General features: G+C 26.1%; 1 protein-coding gene across 2 annotated transcripts; it reads left to right on the forward strand.

The window, feature by feature from the left end:
- Window positions 1-1809: 1809 nt before the first annotated feature.
- LOC132952054 (casein kinase I) lies at window positions 1810-15998 on the forward strand. Of its 2 annotated transcripts, XM_061024183.1 has the most exons (13): window positions 1810-2353; window positions 10209-10249; window positions 10393-10462; window positions 10578-10744; window positions 10845-10959; window positions 11372-11491; window positions 12226-12396; window positions 12455-12603; window positions 13339-13416; window positions 13548-13628; window positions 14009-14098; window positions 14167-14273; window positions 14337-15998. In XM_061024183.1, the coding sequence occupies exons 1-13, from the start codon at window positions 2149-2151 to the stop codon at window positions 14386-14388; spliced, it is 1446 nt and encodes a 481-aa protein (XP_060880166.1). In that variant the 5' UTR covers window positions 1810-2148; the 3' UTR covers window positions 14389-15998. The 2 variants fall into 2 exon arrangements, with proteins under 2 accessions (XP_060880166.1, XP_060880165.1); XM_061024182.1 differs by lacking the exon at window positions 13339-13416 and having other exon boundaries at window positions 1811-2353.
- The last annotated feature ends 3241 nt before the right edge of the window (window positions 15999-19239 follow it).

The raw sequence follows: 19239 nt of genomic DNA on the forward strand, positions 1-19239 counted from the left end.
CGTATACCATTAAAACGCGTTCTTAAACTTCCGTGCACACAAATTGAGAGTGAACGAGTATGATCCTGCAGACATATAGATACCTACCTGGTAATTATAAAAGTTCCGAAATACGAATTTGGATAAATAAACTATTATAAAAAAAAAAAATATGAGTGAGCATGCCCGGTGGTGATTCACCCTGCACCTAAAACCCATATAATATATATATTAAATATAAATAAAACATATATTATAGCTATGATATACCATTTATTATATATACCAATATACCCATAACCCATCACGAGAAGTTATATAAGGTCGATGCGGATATACCACACTTGGAGACAATATGTCGGTCTGGCCGACAACACCCGGCGGATTGCCCAAATGTGGGCCACGGGCCCGTGCGTGCACATTTTTCAATATCGGGGGCCCGCCCAAATGGGAAATTGTACGTTTGAATCACTATTGACATAGTCGTCGGCTATAATATATTACCGTCAGCGGTACATTTCAAATTATTTTCGATTTGACGACAACGTCTGGCTTATTCAACACGGCGTATCAAAGTGTATCAACCTTGCAGGCGTATACCATTAAAACGCGTTCTTAAACTTCCGTGCACACAAATTGAGAGTGAACGAGTATGATCCTGCAGACATATAGATACCTACCTGGTAATTATAAAAGTTCCGAAATACGAATTTGGATAAATAAACTATTATAAAAAAAAAAAATATGTTATATGAGTGAGCATGCCCGGTGGTGATTCACCCTGCACCTAAAACCCATATAATATATATATTAAATATAAATAAAACATATATTATAGCTATGATATACCATTTATTATATATACCCATAACCCATTATGAGAAGTTATATAAGGTCGATGCGGATGTACCACACTTGTAGACAATATGTCGGTCTGGCTATACTATTAAAATGCGTTCTTAAACTTCCGTGCACACTGCAAGTTGAGAGTGAACGAGTGTTTTCAAAACGTTGATCTTATATAATTATTGATAAGCCGCATCATAATTCATAATAGGTTAAGTAGGTATATATGTGAATAGGTAGGTACTTATTATATTTTGCAGTCTGTTTATCGAAGAATACGCATCATTAAACGCATAAACAAAGATTAATTGATTTATTCCGTGTTATTAATACGTCGGCGGGACCTTCCGCCGATTAATTTAAAAAAAAATTCTATTTTAATAATAATTTATTTAATTAATGTTAATTAATTTTTTTCTTCTATTTTATGTGTACCAATTGTAAAAAAAATACAACAATACTTTGATCATAATTTTTTTTTTTTAATAATTAATTATAATAACAAATAACCTGAATGCGCAATAAATTATTATTAATATAAAAGTAAAAAAATCTTATTGCAATGTATCGGAAGGAAGTTACATTTTTTTTTTAAAGTTTGTACGGGGCGTTGGGGCCCTGCAATCATGCGAGTCAGACCGACACTGCAGCATGTGACGTGAGACGCCGACACAGAGGTAAAATATAGAAACAACAATGTTTGACGGTTCGTCTTAATTACGCGACGTCGAGACGAAATGCGGTTGATGGCCATATCTATTTCGTAAAATTGGTTTTTTTTATAGTAAAGTTGAAGTAAAATTTTTTGAACATTACCAATAGAAAAAAAAAAAATTGTATACGGCCGAATTGTATTCTCCTTGTACTCGGCGATACTACCGCGCTCTAGTGGAATTGATACCGAAACACATGTTTAGTGAATGTATATATGTAATATGAATATACATATACACACACACATTTATGTAATATATATATATATATAATTTTTTTTAATCAGTCACAAAAAAATGGAGAGTTTCAGCTGCAATTGTTTCGTTTTCAATTTTATTCAATTCCAACACGGTTAACCGTATGTTTTTAATATAACTATTGTTTTTTAATTAGTCTTTAGTTATACGAGAAAAATGCAGTCGTAAAACCGGCGCTCCGTTTCGGGTCGGCACATTAAATTTGTTGGAAAAAAAAAAATGAACGCAATGATAACAGTGTTTATTGTCTCGGGTCACAACGTGTGAACGTCGGGAGAGTTGTAACAAATTTCGGCGTACAATGAGCTAATATTGGCCAATTTTCTCGGAGGTTCATATACAAATAGGCGCCATGCAGAAAAGGGACCGGGAGAAGGAACAAAACGGTAAGGATGACAAGCGCGGCGGAAAATCCACCGGATCGAGGGCAATGCATTCAGCAGTTGCTGGACGACATGGCTTGTCATCATCAGCCAACTCTAGTGTGCTCATGGTCGGCCCGAATTTCCGTGTTGGCAAGAAGATCGGCTGTGGAAATTTTGGCGAACTGAGGCTCGGTAAATAGAATATTATAAGTAACACCCGATAGGTGCCGCTTGACGACATACGTATAACATAGATGATTGGTCTGTTTGTTGTTATTTTAAAATTAATGTGGATCACTACATTGTGTTCTGTCCACAAGTATTGGGTATATTGATTATTGGCGTATAAAGTATGAAACTACGTATTTAGGTATTGCTTATCTTCGCGTATGTCAATACGTCACAGTTCACCTTTTGGATGTCGATTTCCTACTCGATAGTGTCAATAACATAGCATTTGAATTCAGTGTAGGTGTATCACTATAACTACATCAGGGTGAATAATAATTAGATCATTCTATTTCCTCGTAGGCAACTATGTAAATACTAGCGTTTATTTACAAATGCATTTAATCAATAACCCATTGAAGATAATATTAACCACTTGGAAATGATGGCTGCAAGACATTTAAGACAATTTAATCTTAATTAAAATAAAATGATATTAACTTACAGTTAATTTAATTTATAATTAACTAATGTAAGGCATAGTTATTAATCACTATAAACAATAAAGTTGGTAATTAATTTACTTAAGGGGAGGGATGTATGTATAACAAGCCTTAAAAAAGTTAAGTCCATCTAACAGTTTCAAATGATTTGGCTAGGTATATCATGTCTTAATAATTATTTGCTGGTAAGTTGGCTAAGTGCCTAGACCCCTCTAAATGTTTCCATAAAGTAATGCAAAAGAATAAAGCCTTTGAAAGGAAGAAGATGTACAATAACTTTATCTATTTCCAGACTCCAATAATATGTGGAATTCAAATATTGTTACTACCTATTAATTTTTAAAACCACATATTATAATGGAACACTTGGCTATTTTATTTCTCTTTATTTTTTATTTTCCCATTCACACTTGAATTATTTAATTATTAATTATTAATTATTATGTCACAATATAATTTATGTACCTATTTTATCTAGATTAAATAAAATTTATTTTTATTGCTACAATTATTATTAATAAACCTTTTGTGATAGTATATTTCTAAAATACACAAATAAATACTACTAAATGCCCGATAAAGTCCTAAATATATAGAGTAAAATTATGTTAATCTATCAGTTTTCCTAATTTTTAATATTATTAAACTAAATTAGAAAACAAAAATAACTACCTATAAAAACTATTATACAACAGACAATGACACGATTAATTATCTCATACTAAGTACAATCTAGCTAACAAGTCAAACTTTTGGTATATGAAGCTGGTAAATTAATATTATATAAGTCTTTCTGCGTTTTTAAGACCATTTTAAGATTTTAGGAATAAGGAAATTCAATGGTTATTCTAAGGAAAAAATAGGGAAAACATTTCTGTATTAATTATTTATTTTGGGTATATACCAACTGAATTTTCTAAAAAAAAACAACACAACTGCAATATATTCTTTTGAAAAAATAAAGATGCATTAAATGACTATAAGAAGCAAAAATAGTTACATAAAAATTGTACCTTTAAGTATATTGTTTATGTTATGAATCAAATTTCCATAGAGATAAATAATAATATAAGAGTGTATTAGAGCAAATAAAAACAAAATGCAAATGCATCAAGTTCCAGGACCTAGTTATAATTACCACCTACTACGTAATACATATTACATAGTACAAATAAATAATAATTAGGTACCTGACAAACTGTCTATTACCCAATCTTATCGAATATTGTACAGGGAATAAATTATAGTAAATATTATAAATATTTATATCTACCGCAAAATGTTGGACGTTTTGATAACCTTTAGGATTCAAAAATATCAGGTTATGCATTTATGCTCAATGTTATGGGTATGAAAAATACCAAATTAAATTATTAAAAATAAAATTGTTATCAATGTACCTATATTATTTTTAGAAATGTACTTTAAAATCTTATAAGTTAGTTTCTTTGATAAAAAAAAAAAATAATGTATACAATTTTATTTTAGTTAGGTATTAAATTTAGAATGTCCCTATAATTTTTACAATACATCAGTTGACTAGATTACCTAATTATAATATTTTTATATTACTCATATTGTTCATTTTAAATAAACATATTTTGTAATTTTTAGGTGTTGTATAAGTGTTATATTCAGAAATATGTGTATTCTTCTGTTACTTTTATTGAATTCCACTGAATAATACAGTATGATTATTCAAGCATGCATACCATATTTTTATGTTTAAATTATGAATATTCTAATTCTAAATTTTGGAATTTTTAAGTGTATTTAAACACAATATTTTGAATACTAAGATTTTTCACAACATTTAAAGAACATTATGTGGCGATACCAACATTGTTTCCCAAATGAGAACCTACATGTTTTAATACAAATTGTGAATCAGATGATTTTTCTGAAAATGTTGACATGTAATCGAAATTTCAATGAAAAGTTTCTGAGTTATTCTACTCAAAATACTAAGGATAGTAGTCTATCAAATACTTAGTAAATGGACAGGAGCTCAATATGCAATTTAATATAATTTTTAATAATTACTTCTTAGTACTTGGTGTAGTATACTCAGACATTTTTTTAATATTACAAAATGCTTATGGATTAATAAAACACCCAATCATTTTTAAAACAAAAGTAAATAATATACCTTTTAATAATTACTGAGCCTGTGTACATATAAAAAGTATTTAATAGACTACTGTCCTTAGTACTTGAAGTAGAATAACTCGGAAACTTATTATTAAAATTTCAACTACAATATGTCAACAGTTTCAAAAAAATTCATCTGATTCACAATTTTCATAAAAACATGTGTTTTGATTCAAAAACCCATTTTTAGTATCGCCACAGGATACAATGTTGTGGAAAATCTTATAATATTCGATAATTTGAATATCATCGTTAACTACTATTAAAAATTACAAAAATTATAATTTGAATATAATATGCATAATTTAAACATTCAAATAGGGTTAGCATGCTTAAAAATCATATATATTATTATTATTATTATTATTTTTTGTTCTCAATTAAGTTAAAAACGTTTTGTGATCATAATATTATATCAAAAATATTTAACTTTAAAATATGTTGTAATTTTACCAACCATAATTTAGTTTTATCAAAATTATCATCTTAGATTCATTAAATTACTGAGGTTAAGTTTTTGTGATAATTAAAAATTGTGTACGACCTATTTTTCTCTAAATTTCCTTAAATTTTTTAATGTCTTTCATAATTTTTTCAAGAATCAGGTAATCTACCTAGGTAATCTAAATTTCTGTTAAGTATGTTTTTGTCTGGTAGGAGTGGTTCAAAAGCTTTAAGTAGCTCTATCTCTCAATTGAAAATTTGACTTATTACCTCCTTAGATATTTTAGGTAGGTACCTAGGTCATTTTTTTAATTTCCCACAATTATTGACAAAAGTAAGAACAATTGATTTTCAACTAGTAGACGTTTACAAAATACAAATTCTTAACAATTATATGTTATACTTATATGCATATTGTACTTGTATGTATATGGAGTAACATTATAATTTTTAAATATAAGTGCTAACTTCTTGTACCTATGTTTTATTATAATAAAGTTCTGAGAATTTTATTTAAGGTTAGCCATTTCATGGTAACATTTGTGAGTCAAATAGTTTTTATTTCAAAAGGTTTAGAATCTGGTTAAAAAATTGTATTCCTTTTTCTAATTTTCTACATATTTTTTATCGAAATTTGTAGCTTTAGATTAGATTGTATAGGCTATAATATAGAGTATTAATGTACTCGAGATTTTAACTCAATGTTTCTATTATACATTTATACCTATTCAATAAATAAATGCTCATGTCATAAATTATTTTTATGACTAATTTAAATTTTTTTAAATATTTTAGTTCAATTATGGTCTGGTTTTCAGAGTTGTTCGGTGTCTCCTTAAGCCGGATAAAGATTTTAATCAAATCAAACTGCTATAAATTGTTCTTCAAATGTTATGATATTTATTTTTGAAGTTAAGTTCTTAGTAAATCTCATATCATGTATTATATTCATTGTTTCCATCATACAGAAGAAATAATATTCACACTATGTAGTTCAGAAAAATGTAGTTGCATAGAACTATTATTGAAGTTGATACATTACATATAGGTACTCTATAGCCTATATTTTAAACTTTTTAAATCACTGAAAAAAAAACTTATAAGTTGTGGTAAAAAAGTTTAATACCAACTCAATGAATAATAATAACAATAACAACAACAACTCATAATTGTATTGGTTAATAATTAACGTTTTATCGTAATAATGTTATACCTATTAAAAAATATTTATAATTGTAATGTTTTAAAACTATTTATTCTATTATTTCTTTGCATTATATATAAATGCATTACCTATGTGTTACTTTCAATAATATATTAAATTAAACTTGAACTCTTAATAAAAGGATTGTTTTATTAATCCTTTTAAACATTAGCAAAGTGACCCGTAACATTTTTTTGTCAAGTTTTGTATAGTAATTATTGATTGTATTTGAATTTTAATGTCTAATGTCATTCTATATGACTTAAGTATAGTTATTATTTATTTTATGAATTTTACTATAACTAATTTTAAGAAATATTCAATAAAAATATTCCTATCAAATAAATTAATTACATAACTAAACTATTAAAAATATATATTATGTTAAATTAGGGTATTAGTTATTATATGAAGGTTGTTGTGTATGCTAAAATATTTAGAATAAATGGGATGTTTGGGTTTAAATATGATTACTATTGATTAGGTATTAAAATTATCTTTGGAGTTAAGTGATTTTAAATTTGATGACTGAAATGCAGGCTGCATATTGAAATAATTAAAAATGTAATAATATATAAAATAATCTTAAACAAATATATTTTTCATCAAATCTTAAAAATATATAAGTTATGGTTAAAAATATATTAATTGTTAGTTGTTACTAAATATCCATTAGTTTTTTATCACTGAAAATCATTTTGATAAATACAATATTTGTTAGTAGATATAAAGTTGTCATTATTCCTAGAATGCAGGATTACCTGCTAGATGTATCTTGATGTAAAAGATATTTCCAATACTATAGTATTACATTTTGTATACACTCGTAAATTACAAAATTACAATTTGGTTATATTCAGAGAATATAATCAATCTATGATTGATAAGGTTTGCCCTTTTTGTTTACTTTATGTATTTAGTCGACATTGTTTACAAAGATCAAGAGAATAGAACTCGGTGCAAACATTTACATTGTATGTTTGTCATCATTAAGTTTCATTTATATTTTTCATGTATAGCTTTATAACCAGCAAACATTTTATTTTTTCCGTTTACTATTGGATAATTTCCGACACATTACCTAGTCTGAGGGTGAAACCTTTCAAGATCTTGGTTACATCACAAAGTCTGAATTATCAAATTAATTATGTTTTTTTTCGTATTAGTTTCTGTTACTAATATCATTATACATTTACACGAGCATTTACATAAATATATTTTTTTCTTCATAAGTATTAGGTTTTAGGTATGAAAAATATATAGTTCTGAAAAGTAATTAAAATTCAATGAAATTGATTAAAGATTTTAATTAGAACAATAAGTACTAGAAAATGAGATAAGTATGAAATGTATAGTAAGGTTAGCTATTCAGTTAGTAAGCACGTATCTGTATTATATAAAAAAAGAATTTTAAATAGCATCCAGTGTTTTATAATTGGCATTGCAACATAAAAAAAAATGACAGTATAAAAAATTATTTTAGATAAAACATCTGATGTGGTTGGTAAAATCCAGGGGCTGAGTATAGCAAGCAGGTTTTCGAAGCTGGGTTTTTAGTAATTCTGTAAATTCACACAAACATATTATAAAATGTTCCAATTGATGAAATAAATGCAATAAAATAAAATAATATTACAATTTTATTTGTTTTTCATTATTATGAATGACATTGCAATAAATTGAGCTATTAAAATTAAATTAATTCAAGAAGTATTAGTGAGTTAGAATTTCATCATATTTTTACTTAAATGACTAAGTTCTAACTTTAAAAAAAAAATGCTAATACTTACTTCATTGAGAAAATAAAAGTAAGAACTATTGATAATTATTGATATTATACATACTAAATCAAATAAAGAAATTCAAGAAGTATTAGTGAGTTAGAATTTCATCATATTTTTACTTAAATGACTAAGTTCTAACTTTAAAAAAAAAATGCTAATACTAACTTCATTGAGAAAATAAAAGTAAGAACTATTGATAATTATTGATATTATACATACTAAATCAAATACTTACTCCAAAGAATTGAATTATAACTTTGGATGCAATATTATTATTATCCTAAAAATGCTGAATTATATATTAATTGTCTTCAGTATTTTTTTAAGTACCTAATGGGTTATATGAACCATATTGCTACAAAATTAAAATTAAGAATAACAATAATGTATCAAATGATACATTATGTTGATTTTAATTTAGATCGATAAAATGCCGTGTGGTATTTAAATTTTTTATCGATTAGATGCATCAATGTGTTTAACTTAAACTATTTTTTGTTCATTTATATATAATAGGAAAAAAAACTTAAAAGAATTGATCATTATTTAATATTTATGTCTTATTTGGACATATTATTTTACTGGAATTCTTATTTACCAACTGACCCTAAGACCTTTTGTTAGGTAAATACATTTCCTTTTGGTCAATAATATTTAAGCTCATTTTACTGTCAGTTTAATTTTAATTTTTACTTACTAAATTCAAGTTAGTGCCAACTTTTTTTTTGTAAAAATATTTATTTTTATTTTATAATTTCTTGAATATGTAAATTATAATATTGTATTAAGTACTATATAAAATAACAATAAATATTCGAAAACAGATAAATCTATTCTAAATTTAAACTATTGTATGCAAAATTATTGTTAAGTTAGACTAGGGGTCTCCAATTTATGCCTGTCAAGCTCATTTTGAACTCTAAGATCGTAACTATGTATATGTTAATATTATATTTATTGCGAGGAAATTAGTAATATTATTTTTTTTCTTTGTAAAATTATTTGTGAAATAAAATAATAAAACGGTTCTTCTCTCTTTTCAATCACATTACATCCCACCCATCTCAAACAACTTTGGCTTGTAATATCAAAACGTATCCCAAATTTGGCCTGCTGTAAAAAAAATAAAGGTTGGAGTCCTCTAAGTTACAACAGTTATTAATAGTTTTTAATTGTTGGAATATTATAGAAATTATGAAGATAGTTATATGGCTCATTTTGGTAAATTTAAAATTAAATTTCTATGCTGGGTAATTTGATATTGAATTAGCAACATAGTTACAAGTACTTAAATGGAGATTTAGTTCTTTGAAAACTCATTTAACTACACTTAAAATTCATCTATACCTTTGAATTTCATATGCATAATTAATATCTTAATGTCTATAATATATGTACAAATATATGCACTACTGTACATTACTCAAAATGCTTTTCATATTCTTTACATAATATAAAAGATTTAATTTTTTACCATAGACAAATTTTTAGTCAATTGAATAATAGTAAAAATATAATGAATAGTACTAGTTTTTTTACATAGAAATTTAATATGTATCTATTCCTTAATCTCTCGTTAATCTCTTAGTCACATTTTAAAATTAATTTTAAGAATTAACTGTTTTTAATGTGATGATGTAAATATTTATAATGCTGTTGACTAGTTGCATATCATTTATATGTTATAGAAAAAACACTGTACCAAAATAATTTTTACAAAACTAATTGAAACACATGATTTTTAATGTTAAATAATTATATTTATTCTATAACATATAATTTTATTTTTTCAGGAAAAAACTTATACACAAACGAACATGTGGCAATAAAAATGGTAAGAATCATATTATTGTAATTAATAAAGCATAATATTTAAATGATGGACATATGTTGATATCTGTGTATTACAATAAATTACAATAACTAATAGGTAGCTTTATGTTTAAATAATTTTCTATTTCATTTTTAACATTTTAGGAGCCAATGAAATCCAAAGCGCCTCAATTGCATTTGGAATATCGCTTTTATAAATTACTTGGATCTCACGGTAAAGATAAATATATATATTTTTTATTAAGTGGTATAACACTGATTACATAAATACACTGGTTAAATTAATTTTTAACTTTTATTAACATAATAATATTTGTTTGATTCCGTAGCTCCTGCTTTCTTCTCAGATGGCATACCAGAAGTATTTTTTTTTGGTCCATGCGGCAAGTATAATGCTTTAGTCATGGAACTCCTTGGTCCCAGTCTTGAGGATTTATTTGATATGTGTGGGCGTGAGTTTTCGCTCAAAACCGTTCTCATGATTGCCACTCAATTGGTAATTTGTAATTTATTTTTTATGATGATAAAATTGTAATATTCTTGGATTTCATTAAATTTTTATTATATCGTTAATTAATTTTTGTATTGTTTTAAAGTTGCACAGGATAGAATATGTTCATGGTCGACATCTTATATATAGAGATGTTAAACCAGAAAACTTTCTCATTGGTCGTACTTCAACGAAAAAAGATAAAACTATTCATATTATAGGTTAATAATAATGATACAATTTACTGAAGGAATTTGGAATTTGTTCTATATAGAAATATATATATTATATTATACCATAATCATTTATTTATTTTGAGTAAATTAGTTATTCTTTTAATCTCTTATTGAGTTTTAAAAAGAACTAACCAGTATTAAGACTCATATCAGGTTGCACGAAAAATGTATTTGATGATTCAATAAAATTTAATGACCATTAGTGGACCTCTAAATTATGTTTAAGGAACCATAAGCTCTAATTGTTCATGCAATCTACAGATTTATATAATATATAACTATTATGGTAGTAATACACTATTTTCACAAAATGTTGTATCAATTATTTTATTCCAAGTTCCAAATTTGTCTACATTCATAAACTGTATAAATTAATATAAATAATGTTTTATTATAGATTTTGGTTTAGCTAAAGAATACATAGATTTAGAAACAAATAAACATATACCATACCGGGAACATAAAAGTTTAACTGGTACAGCAAGATATATGAGCATAAACACACATTTAGGAAAAGGTATATACATTTATTTTAATAGTTTTTTTCAGTTTTATGTCGTTAATTATGTATTTGGTTCACCCGATATTTTATTCACCCAGACCCAATTCATATAAAATTTAGAACTTATTATTTTTGTACCCAACTGGTGTACCTTATTTTTAACTATTTAAATTAAAAATTTGATACAGAATATTTATTTAAAGATTTTAATATAAAATTACGGAACACTTTATTATTTATAAACTATTAAAGTTTAATGATTAAGAGGATTCTACCCATGCATTGATTGACTCCATCTTAGTATCTTACACAATTACGACATACCAAATTTTTGTTCTCTAGTTTCAATAGTGTGCTGTTAGTTTTGATATTAGAATGAATTGACCAATTATCAAACTTTTAGGCAAGAACATTATCTGTGTTTGAGTATCGGCAATTTTTGATATTTTAATTTTCAAGTATAGTGTATATGAAATATCAAAAATTAAAAATTCTCATATCTCGCTTGAAAATTAAAGTAATGAATAAAAGTCAATGCTTAAGCACAGATAATATTCTTATCTTAAAATTTGATGATAGATCAACTCATTAGTCACACTATTGAAACTAGTGAATGAAAATTTGGTATGTGGTACGTTGCAAAACAGAGAACAAATGCATGGGTAGCATCCTCATAAGTTAAATGAATTTTTTAATATATTTTTTGTATAAATAATAAATATATATTGAGTTTGTATGGTTTCTTGCAGAACAAAGTCGGCGAGATGATTTAGAAGCTCTTGGACATATGTTTATGTACTTTTTACGAGGTTCATTACCATGGCAAGGCTTAAAAGCTGATACTCTTAAAGAAAGATATCAAAAAATTGGTGATACAAAACGAGCCACTCCTATAGAAGCTTTGTGTGATGGATATCCAGGTATTTATTGATGTTTATGAAATGATTTTTGTTCTAATCAGTTTAAATATGTTTTTAGAGGAAATGGCCCAGTATTTACGTTATGTTAGACGGTTGGATTTCTTTGAGACACCAGACTATGAATATTTGCGTACATTATTCAAAAATTTATTTGAGAAAAAAGGTTATGTTAATGACTCTGAATTTGATTGGACGGGCAAAACAATGGTATGCTATACTTTATTTTTAGAAAAAGTTTTAAATTTTGACGAGTAATGACTTATTGCATGAATATCAATAACTTTAACTCAAAACTGCATTTCTAAAATAAATAAATTTCTTAATTTTCTCGTGAATATTTTACAAGTATGAGATATAATTTACACTGTATAGGTAAAGTTTTGTTTCATTCTATAATCCATCAATCGGCTGTAACTTTTAGTTATTAAGGCCTTTTAGTATTTTTAATAAACTAAAATTTAAATATCAATTTTCATAGGCATTAAAATGATTTTAAAGTTGTTGGATTATAACTTATTTTGTTTTAATGATTATGATGTAATATGGAAGAATGTGTAGTAAATATTGTTTTAATTTTACAAGTTGGTTATTTAAAATGTCACACTTGTTAGACATTTTAATTACATTACTTTACTTATATATTGTACTGTAGTTAATTAAATCAATATATATATATTAGTTAGAATTAATGCTTGTAACACATTTAAAATTAAAATTGACGACTAGGTTTATTATTTATTTTGAGCTCATCAAATGTTGCTGCCTTATAATAAAATTTGTATTTATTTTATTATGCATTGACCGTAATAATATATACTTAGTGTATCTTGAAGAAATTATTATTTCCCTACCAACATAATAATTTTGGTTCTTTTTACTTTTATATTTTCTGTGCATGCTGCATGATTTTTTTTTTTGTGTTATCTTATGCTATAAAATCAGAAACGTGGCTTGTTTAACATACTTCGCGTTATACGCAACATATCCAATGAAAGTCCTCAAACATCTGAAAGCAATTTGGTAAGTCACACGGATAACATTTATAGTGGTCATTAATAATTGTATGGTTTTTTTTTTTTTAAATGCAATGTCTAAATATTTGTTGGTTTCAATGATATAATCATACATAAGTAATAATTTTTTATTTTTAGTGCACATTAGTTGGTTCTATTCAGTCCAGCCAAGAAGTTATTTTATCACCAAACAGAGAAAGACAAGTTGCAGGCAACAAGGTAAAATTATTTAGTAGCTTAAATTATTTTATATTATTGTTAATGAAATCATGTTGTATTATTATTAATGTGCAAGGACAATGACGAAATGTCAGTCTACAGTGATGATAATGATGATAGTGTATTGTTAATCAATAAGGTATCAATTTCATTAAAGACCATTTAAATTTGTATCCTACAAAACCAAGTGTACATAGTACAAGCCATGAATATCTGTATAATATGCATTTAATTTATTTAATACCAGTAGAATCGTTCCTGTAAAAATTATGTCTTAACTGTAACAAATTGTCATCTTTTGTTAAACGCTAATAAACATTTAGTAATAAGATTCATTGTTACATTTTTTGTTAATTTTTACATTATTATACATTTTTCAGTCTGGAACAAAAGGTTGGCAAGATGGGTCAAAGCTTCCAGGTCACACATTAGGAAACTTAACCCCTGCTGATCGTCATGGAAGTGTTCAAGTAATTTAATCTAGAATAATTATTTTACTAAATATTATAATTTGTTTGCATTTCTTTCATATTTAAAGGTAGTAAGCTCGACTAATGGTGAATTGGCGAATGATGATCCAACTGCCGGCCATTCCAATACTCCTATTACAGCACAAGCTGAAACAGAAATCGTTGATGATACTAAGTATGATGAATAGTTTTGTGCGTACATTTTTGATATTTTATCTAAACCAAATGTTGTTTATAGATGTTGTTGTTTTTTTAAACGTAAAAAGAAGAAAACTCCTCGTCCTAAGTGACTAACAGTGGTTAAATGCAGCTCTGAACGAGAAGCTGTCACGCTGTTACGCGCCACCTCGCACTCTAACTCGCGTGACAGTGCCCTAAATGTTCCCGTTCCGACCATTACGTGAGATTGCATTATCCAATACATTAAATATTATTTTGTATTTAATTTTGAAACATCTCTTTCCTTTTTTTTTTTTTGTAATTAAATTAATAGGCTACAATATACTTATATCTATAAAAGAAAAAAAAACATATATTAAAATAACATATAATAGACTGTTAGCATTTGGTCACCTTTGCATTCCGTCAACGATCAATAAAAAATATGATGCCAAGATGCTTCAATTGTTGACACTAGTCTTGACACTAGACAGTAAGACAGTATAATATTCATTTATTGCTTTTTTTTATTTGTTAAAAATAATATATAAATGTATATGATAAATAATTATCAAGTAAATTACATTCACATTCTCTTGTTCAAAAGAAATAAGGACTCAGAAGTATAGATTTATTTGATTGGTTCGCTTATTAAACAAAATTTTTAATTATTTATGTCAAATAAAAAATAATACTTAAGTTACCTAAGTAGTAATTTTTTATAATATAAAAATAAACGCGCCCTACATTAGTTCCTGTAAATAATTAAATGAAATACCGTTTCGATTAACTTTTATATTAAAAACAAATATATGTAAATCTATTTATGTTAATTTCAATTAAGTTTTGGTTCAGGAACACATCAATCAATACCTCACTTACTTTTTCCTATAACTGCCCATAAAGAGCTTAAGTACATTTTTTTTTAATTAAAATTTTTTCTGAGTTCAAGCACTTGGTTCGTCCAGATTGTATAATAAAATTATTATACTATTTATTTAATTATTATTATTATTATTATTATTATTATTATTATTATTTTGTTACTCAGAATATATTTATTACTTGGGTGAGATTACTGCTCTGTTAAAATTCAATCTAAATATGTACTTTCTATTTTTATTATTTTTTTAAAATTTAATATAACAGTTAATTTTAAATATTTTTCAGTTTTAATTTGATGTAATATTGAATAAGATATTGTTATTTATATCCCAAATAAAAATAATACAAATTTTTTTGGTTGTTTTGTATTATTATTGAATTAAGTGTTTAATTTGAATTAACGATAAATGTAAAACTTAATCATCAAAAATGTAATTATGTGAATATTTCAATATTTCTCATGCTAATCTTATAATTTGGTTTTCAGTTTTTTTTTTAAGATATTTATTATTCTTTAATAAAAGAACTACACATTTAAATTATGGTTTACTATCGAACAATTTTATTCCAATAATAGTTCATAAAAAGTTGATGAGTAATTTCATCCAAGTGTACTATGAATAAATGTTAAATATTTCAACCTGGTTTTTCTAGTGCGAAATGTTCAATAACCCAATGGGTTGATAGTTATTTACCGCATTTTGGAAAATAAACTGATTTTAGAAGTTTAACTAAAAGCTTCAACTAATGTAAGCATATGCATTCAATTATCTACAATTCACAAAATATGTTAAACAAAATAATTGCTTGTGATGTACAAAATACTTATGTAATATAAATATATTATATAACATTATGTTTTTTTTTTTTTAATTTTTCGAGTAAAAAATATTGTTATGTTCGTGATATGTACATTTTTAGCTAATTTTTAGGTGAAAACATAATTTTACTACTACTATTTAATTTAAAAAAATAATATTTATTATTATAATTTTTTTTTTTTTTTGATGTTTAGTTTCAAATTTATCATTTTTTTTTTAATATAATAAAAATACAAAAAATCTTGTGAATTTGATATTATTATTATTATTATTATAATTACCTTCATATTTGCTAATAGAAAACTAATTATCCAGTTAATATAAATTTTACTTAGCAAAAGTTATCATTACACAAAGTATTAAAATGTTTAAAAAAAAATTGAAAATTGTATTGTATTACGTTGTAAGTAATACTTGGTGGTTAAATACTTTAAAGATATTGATGATAATGATTAATGATATTATCTGCATTGCATTTTGAATCCATCTAGCAATGTCTTTTTAAACCAGTTTGTGGTGTATGATGTTAATTGTATGTACTATGTATTATTCTAACTGTTGGTAAGTTATTTAGAGGATGTTACACACTTACACCGACATTTGTTATATTTTAGCTCCGTTAGTTTAAAATTTAGAGTGTATTGAATTTACAATTTTAAAATACTGATAACTAGCTTTAAAATTAAAATATAATAAAAAGCTCATAAGATTGACAACAAAAATAATTTTACCTTTAAATTTTAAATTTTATTAGAGGTCAATTCACTCTAATTTTTAAACTAACGAAGCTAAACATGTTCTGCTGAGCGTACAATTTGCTATGTTACACACTTGTAAGATGGAGATGGTGTAACGTCCTCTTAACATTATTAAGTATTAACTGTTATATTATTAGGCACAAGACACTACTGATTTTGTATTACTAATTACTAAAGAGTGCATGAGTACTGCAACAAACCAATGACTATGAACTTCATCTACATCTAGAAGTGATATAATATTCTCAATCAATAGTGACTATCTCTTCAATTCCTGTGTATAAATGTAAAACGTAATCAAATGATGTGGACCGACAGCCTTTGCAGAATATTTGGTATACAATAATAGCCTACAGACGAACGACATTTCTTGAAAATTATACAATAATCGAACATAAAATATGTAAATTTGAAATCAAGGTGTTAAGAGCATAATATAAACTAATGACAGCGTATATAGAGAGAGAAATTACCAGACAGGATTTTTGAGAGAAAAAAGAGAGGTTTTGGGCCGTTACAGTGTACTATGACATATAGCCCATTATGTCGTCTGGTTGTCTGGATTAACCAATGGCAGGGCGGCGTGGAAAGCGCTGTGGCTGTCCATTAGTTTAGGTCTATGGTTAAATAGTATGTCATCTCATTGATCTTTACGCAAATACAGTACCTATTATACAGCATAACCAATCATGTGTTGTTAGCTTTAATAGGTAATAGCGAGTAAATTAATCTATTGTCAAACTATTGTATAATATCATAGTCATATAGGTACTCATATATGCATATCAATGATATAATAATATAATAATATACAGTTAAGAATAATATCTATGCATGTGTATGTTGGCTAAGTTGGCTTTGTTACAATGGGTATTCCAATTTCTTGCGATATTCTATCTAAACTGTAATATTATAATAATATATTATACATAACTCATAAGTCATAATTTGCAAAAAAATTATGTATTGTAAAATCTAATGCAAAAACAGGTAATATTTTTAGATTTTGTATCAGGTAAATATTCAGTCTGATATTAAAGCTTTAATAATACAAGATTGGTATTCTACTGAATTAAAATATTGTCGATGTTTTGCATGGGTCGGACTGTTGGAGAGAGAAAACAAAATAAATGGTGTGCTACATCCTTGCTGAAAATTACAAATCTCTATAGTCTATAATATTGCCTTCTGTAGACTGTTGTAGAGTAATAAAATGACCGTACATCTTTTGTCGAATTTACGATTTTTGTTACGTTCTACCATTCATTATAAATACTAATATTTATAACAATGGTTCTATAATAATATGATAGGTAATATACATAATATGGTAGGTACGTATATGAATTGTAGTACAAACAAATACAATTAATGCCGCGTAGGTATTCAGACTTTTTACAACAGATAAGCAATATTCTGAGTTCTGACTGACGTCTGACGATAAACGTTTACAAACGTAACACAATATTTTAACTAGGTCACAATGACATTATATAGTACCTATTCAACAAAATCCTTGATTGATTTCTAAGTCGTTCAAAATTAGAACGAAAAAAAATTGATGTAGGTACCAATACAAAATAACAAATGTCTAAACAGTCCATAGTACTTTACATAATATATATATGTATTTTATATTTGTGTATACTACCTATACTTTTGTGTAGTAAGTAACTATAAAATTAATGAGGACATATATGAGGTTATATAATGTATATTATTTTACATTTAAGTATAACGCAAAACTTAATGAGTTTGATTTTTCTTTAGTTAGATTTAAAGAAAGATCGATGCTAAATACATTTTATTTTGCATTAGTCTTGGATTTAAGTTATATTGCTTATGGATCATTCTAGGTTCATATTGTATAGGCACTATTGTAATTAATTATAGGTAGGTAGGTATGGTAGTTATATTATTATTTATCACCAAATATGTAAAAACATTTATTTATGACAAAATATAAAAAAATATGTAAAATCAAATATAGGTAGCTCGTTTTATCAAAAATCTTGTGAAACAAATTTATCACTTGCCGAAATTAGTTTATCATGTCGCAGAGAAAATATGTATTTACATATAAATCCGAGCCCTAGTCATTACTCATTGACCTGCAGTTTTCATATTGTTTCGCATTAGTTCAAAATAGAAATATGAAATAAATAATTTGCTCATCAGTTACTCTGTCGGCACATTTTAACTTTGTAGGTATATTACGTTTAGGTTTTTTCTGAAGTGACTTAGGTACTGCCGTAGGTACTTGGTAGTAGGAAATGATAATTATTAATTTCTCACATCTTTGTTTGGTAGGTACCTACCTAATCGTCTACAATTCGGAGACCGGATACCCAGGACTCAGGAAATAGGTCTATCTATAAGTAGGTACTTCCACTCAGTGTTTTTGAAATATTTTTTTTTGTCACAGACGTCTATATATAGATTTTACTGTTTTAAACGATTTTCAACTTTGATAAGAAGGTTTCTCACAGAAAATTAAATCTAGATTGTACTTTTATGA

The sequence above is a fragment of the Metopolophium dirhodum genome, chromosome 9 (assembly GCF_019925205.1).
Source record: "Metopolophium dirhodum isolate CAU chromosome 9, ASM1992520v1, whole genome shotgun sequence".
NCBI lineage: Eukaryota > Metazoa > Arthropoda > Insecta > Hemiptera > Aphididae > Metopolophium > Metopolophium dirhodum.

Bases quoted from the DNA above. Each gene is read 5' to 3' on its own strand.
- LOC132952054 (XM_061024183.1), top strand. From the start codon at position 2,149: ATGCAGAAAAGGGACCGGGAGAAGGAACAAAACGGTAAGGATGACAAG. The intron at 11,492-12,225 runs GTATATACATTT...GGTTTCTTGCAG, and splicing joins AAACACACATTTAGGAAAAG to AACAAAGTCGGCGAGATGAT. The intron at 12,604-13,338 runs GTATGCTATACT...CTATAAAATCAG, and splicing joins ATTGGACGGGCAAAACAATG to AAACGTGGCTTGTTTAACAT.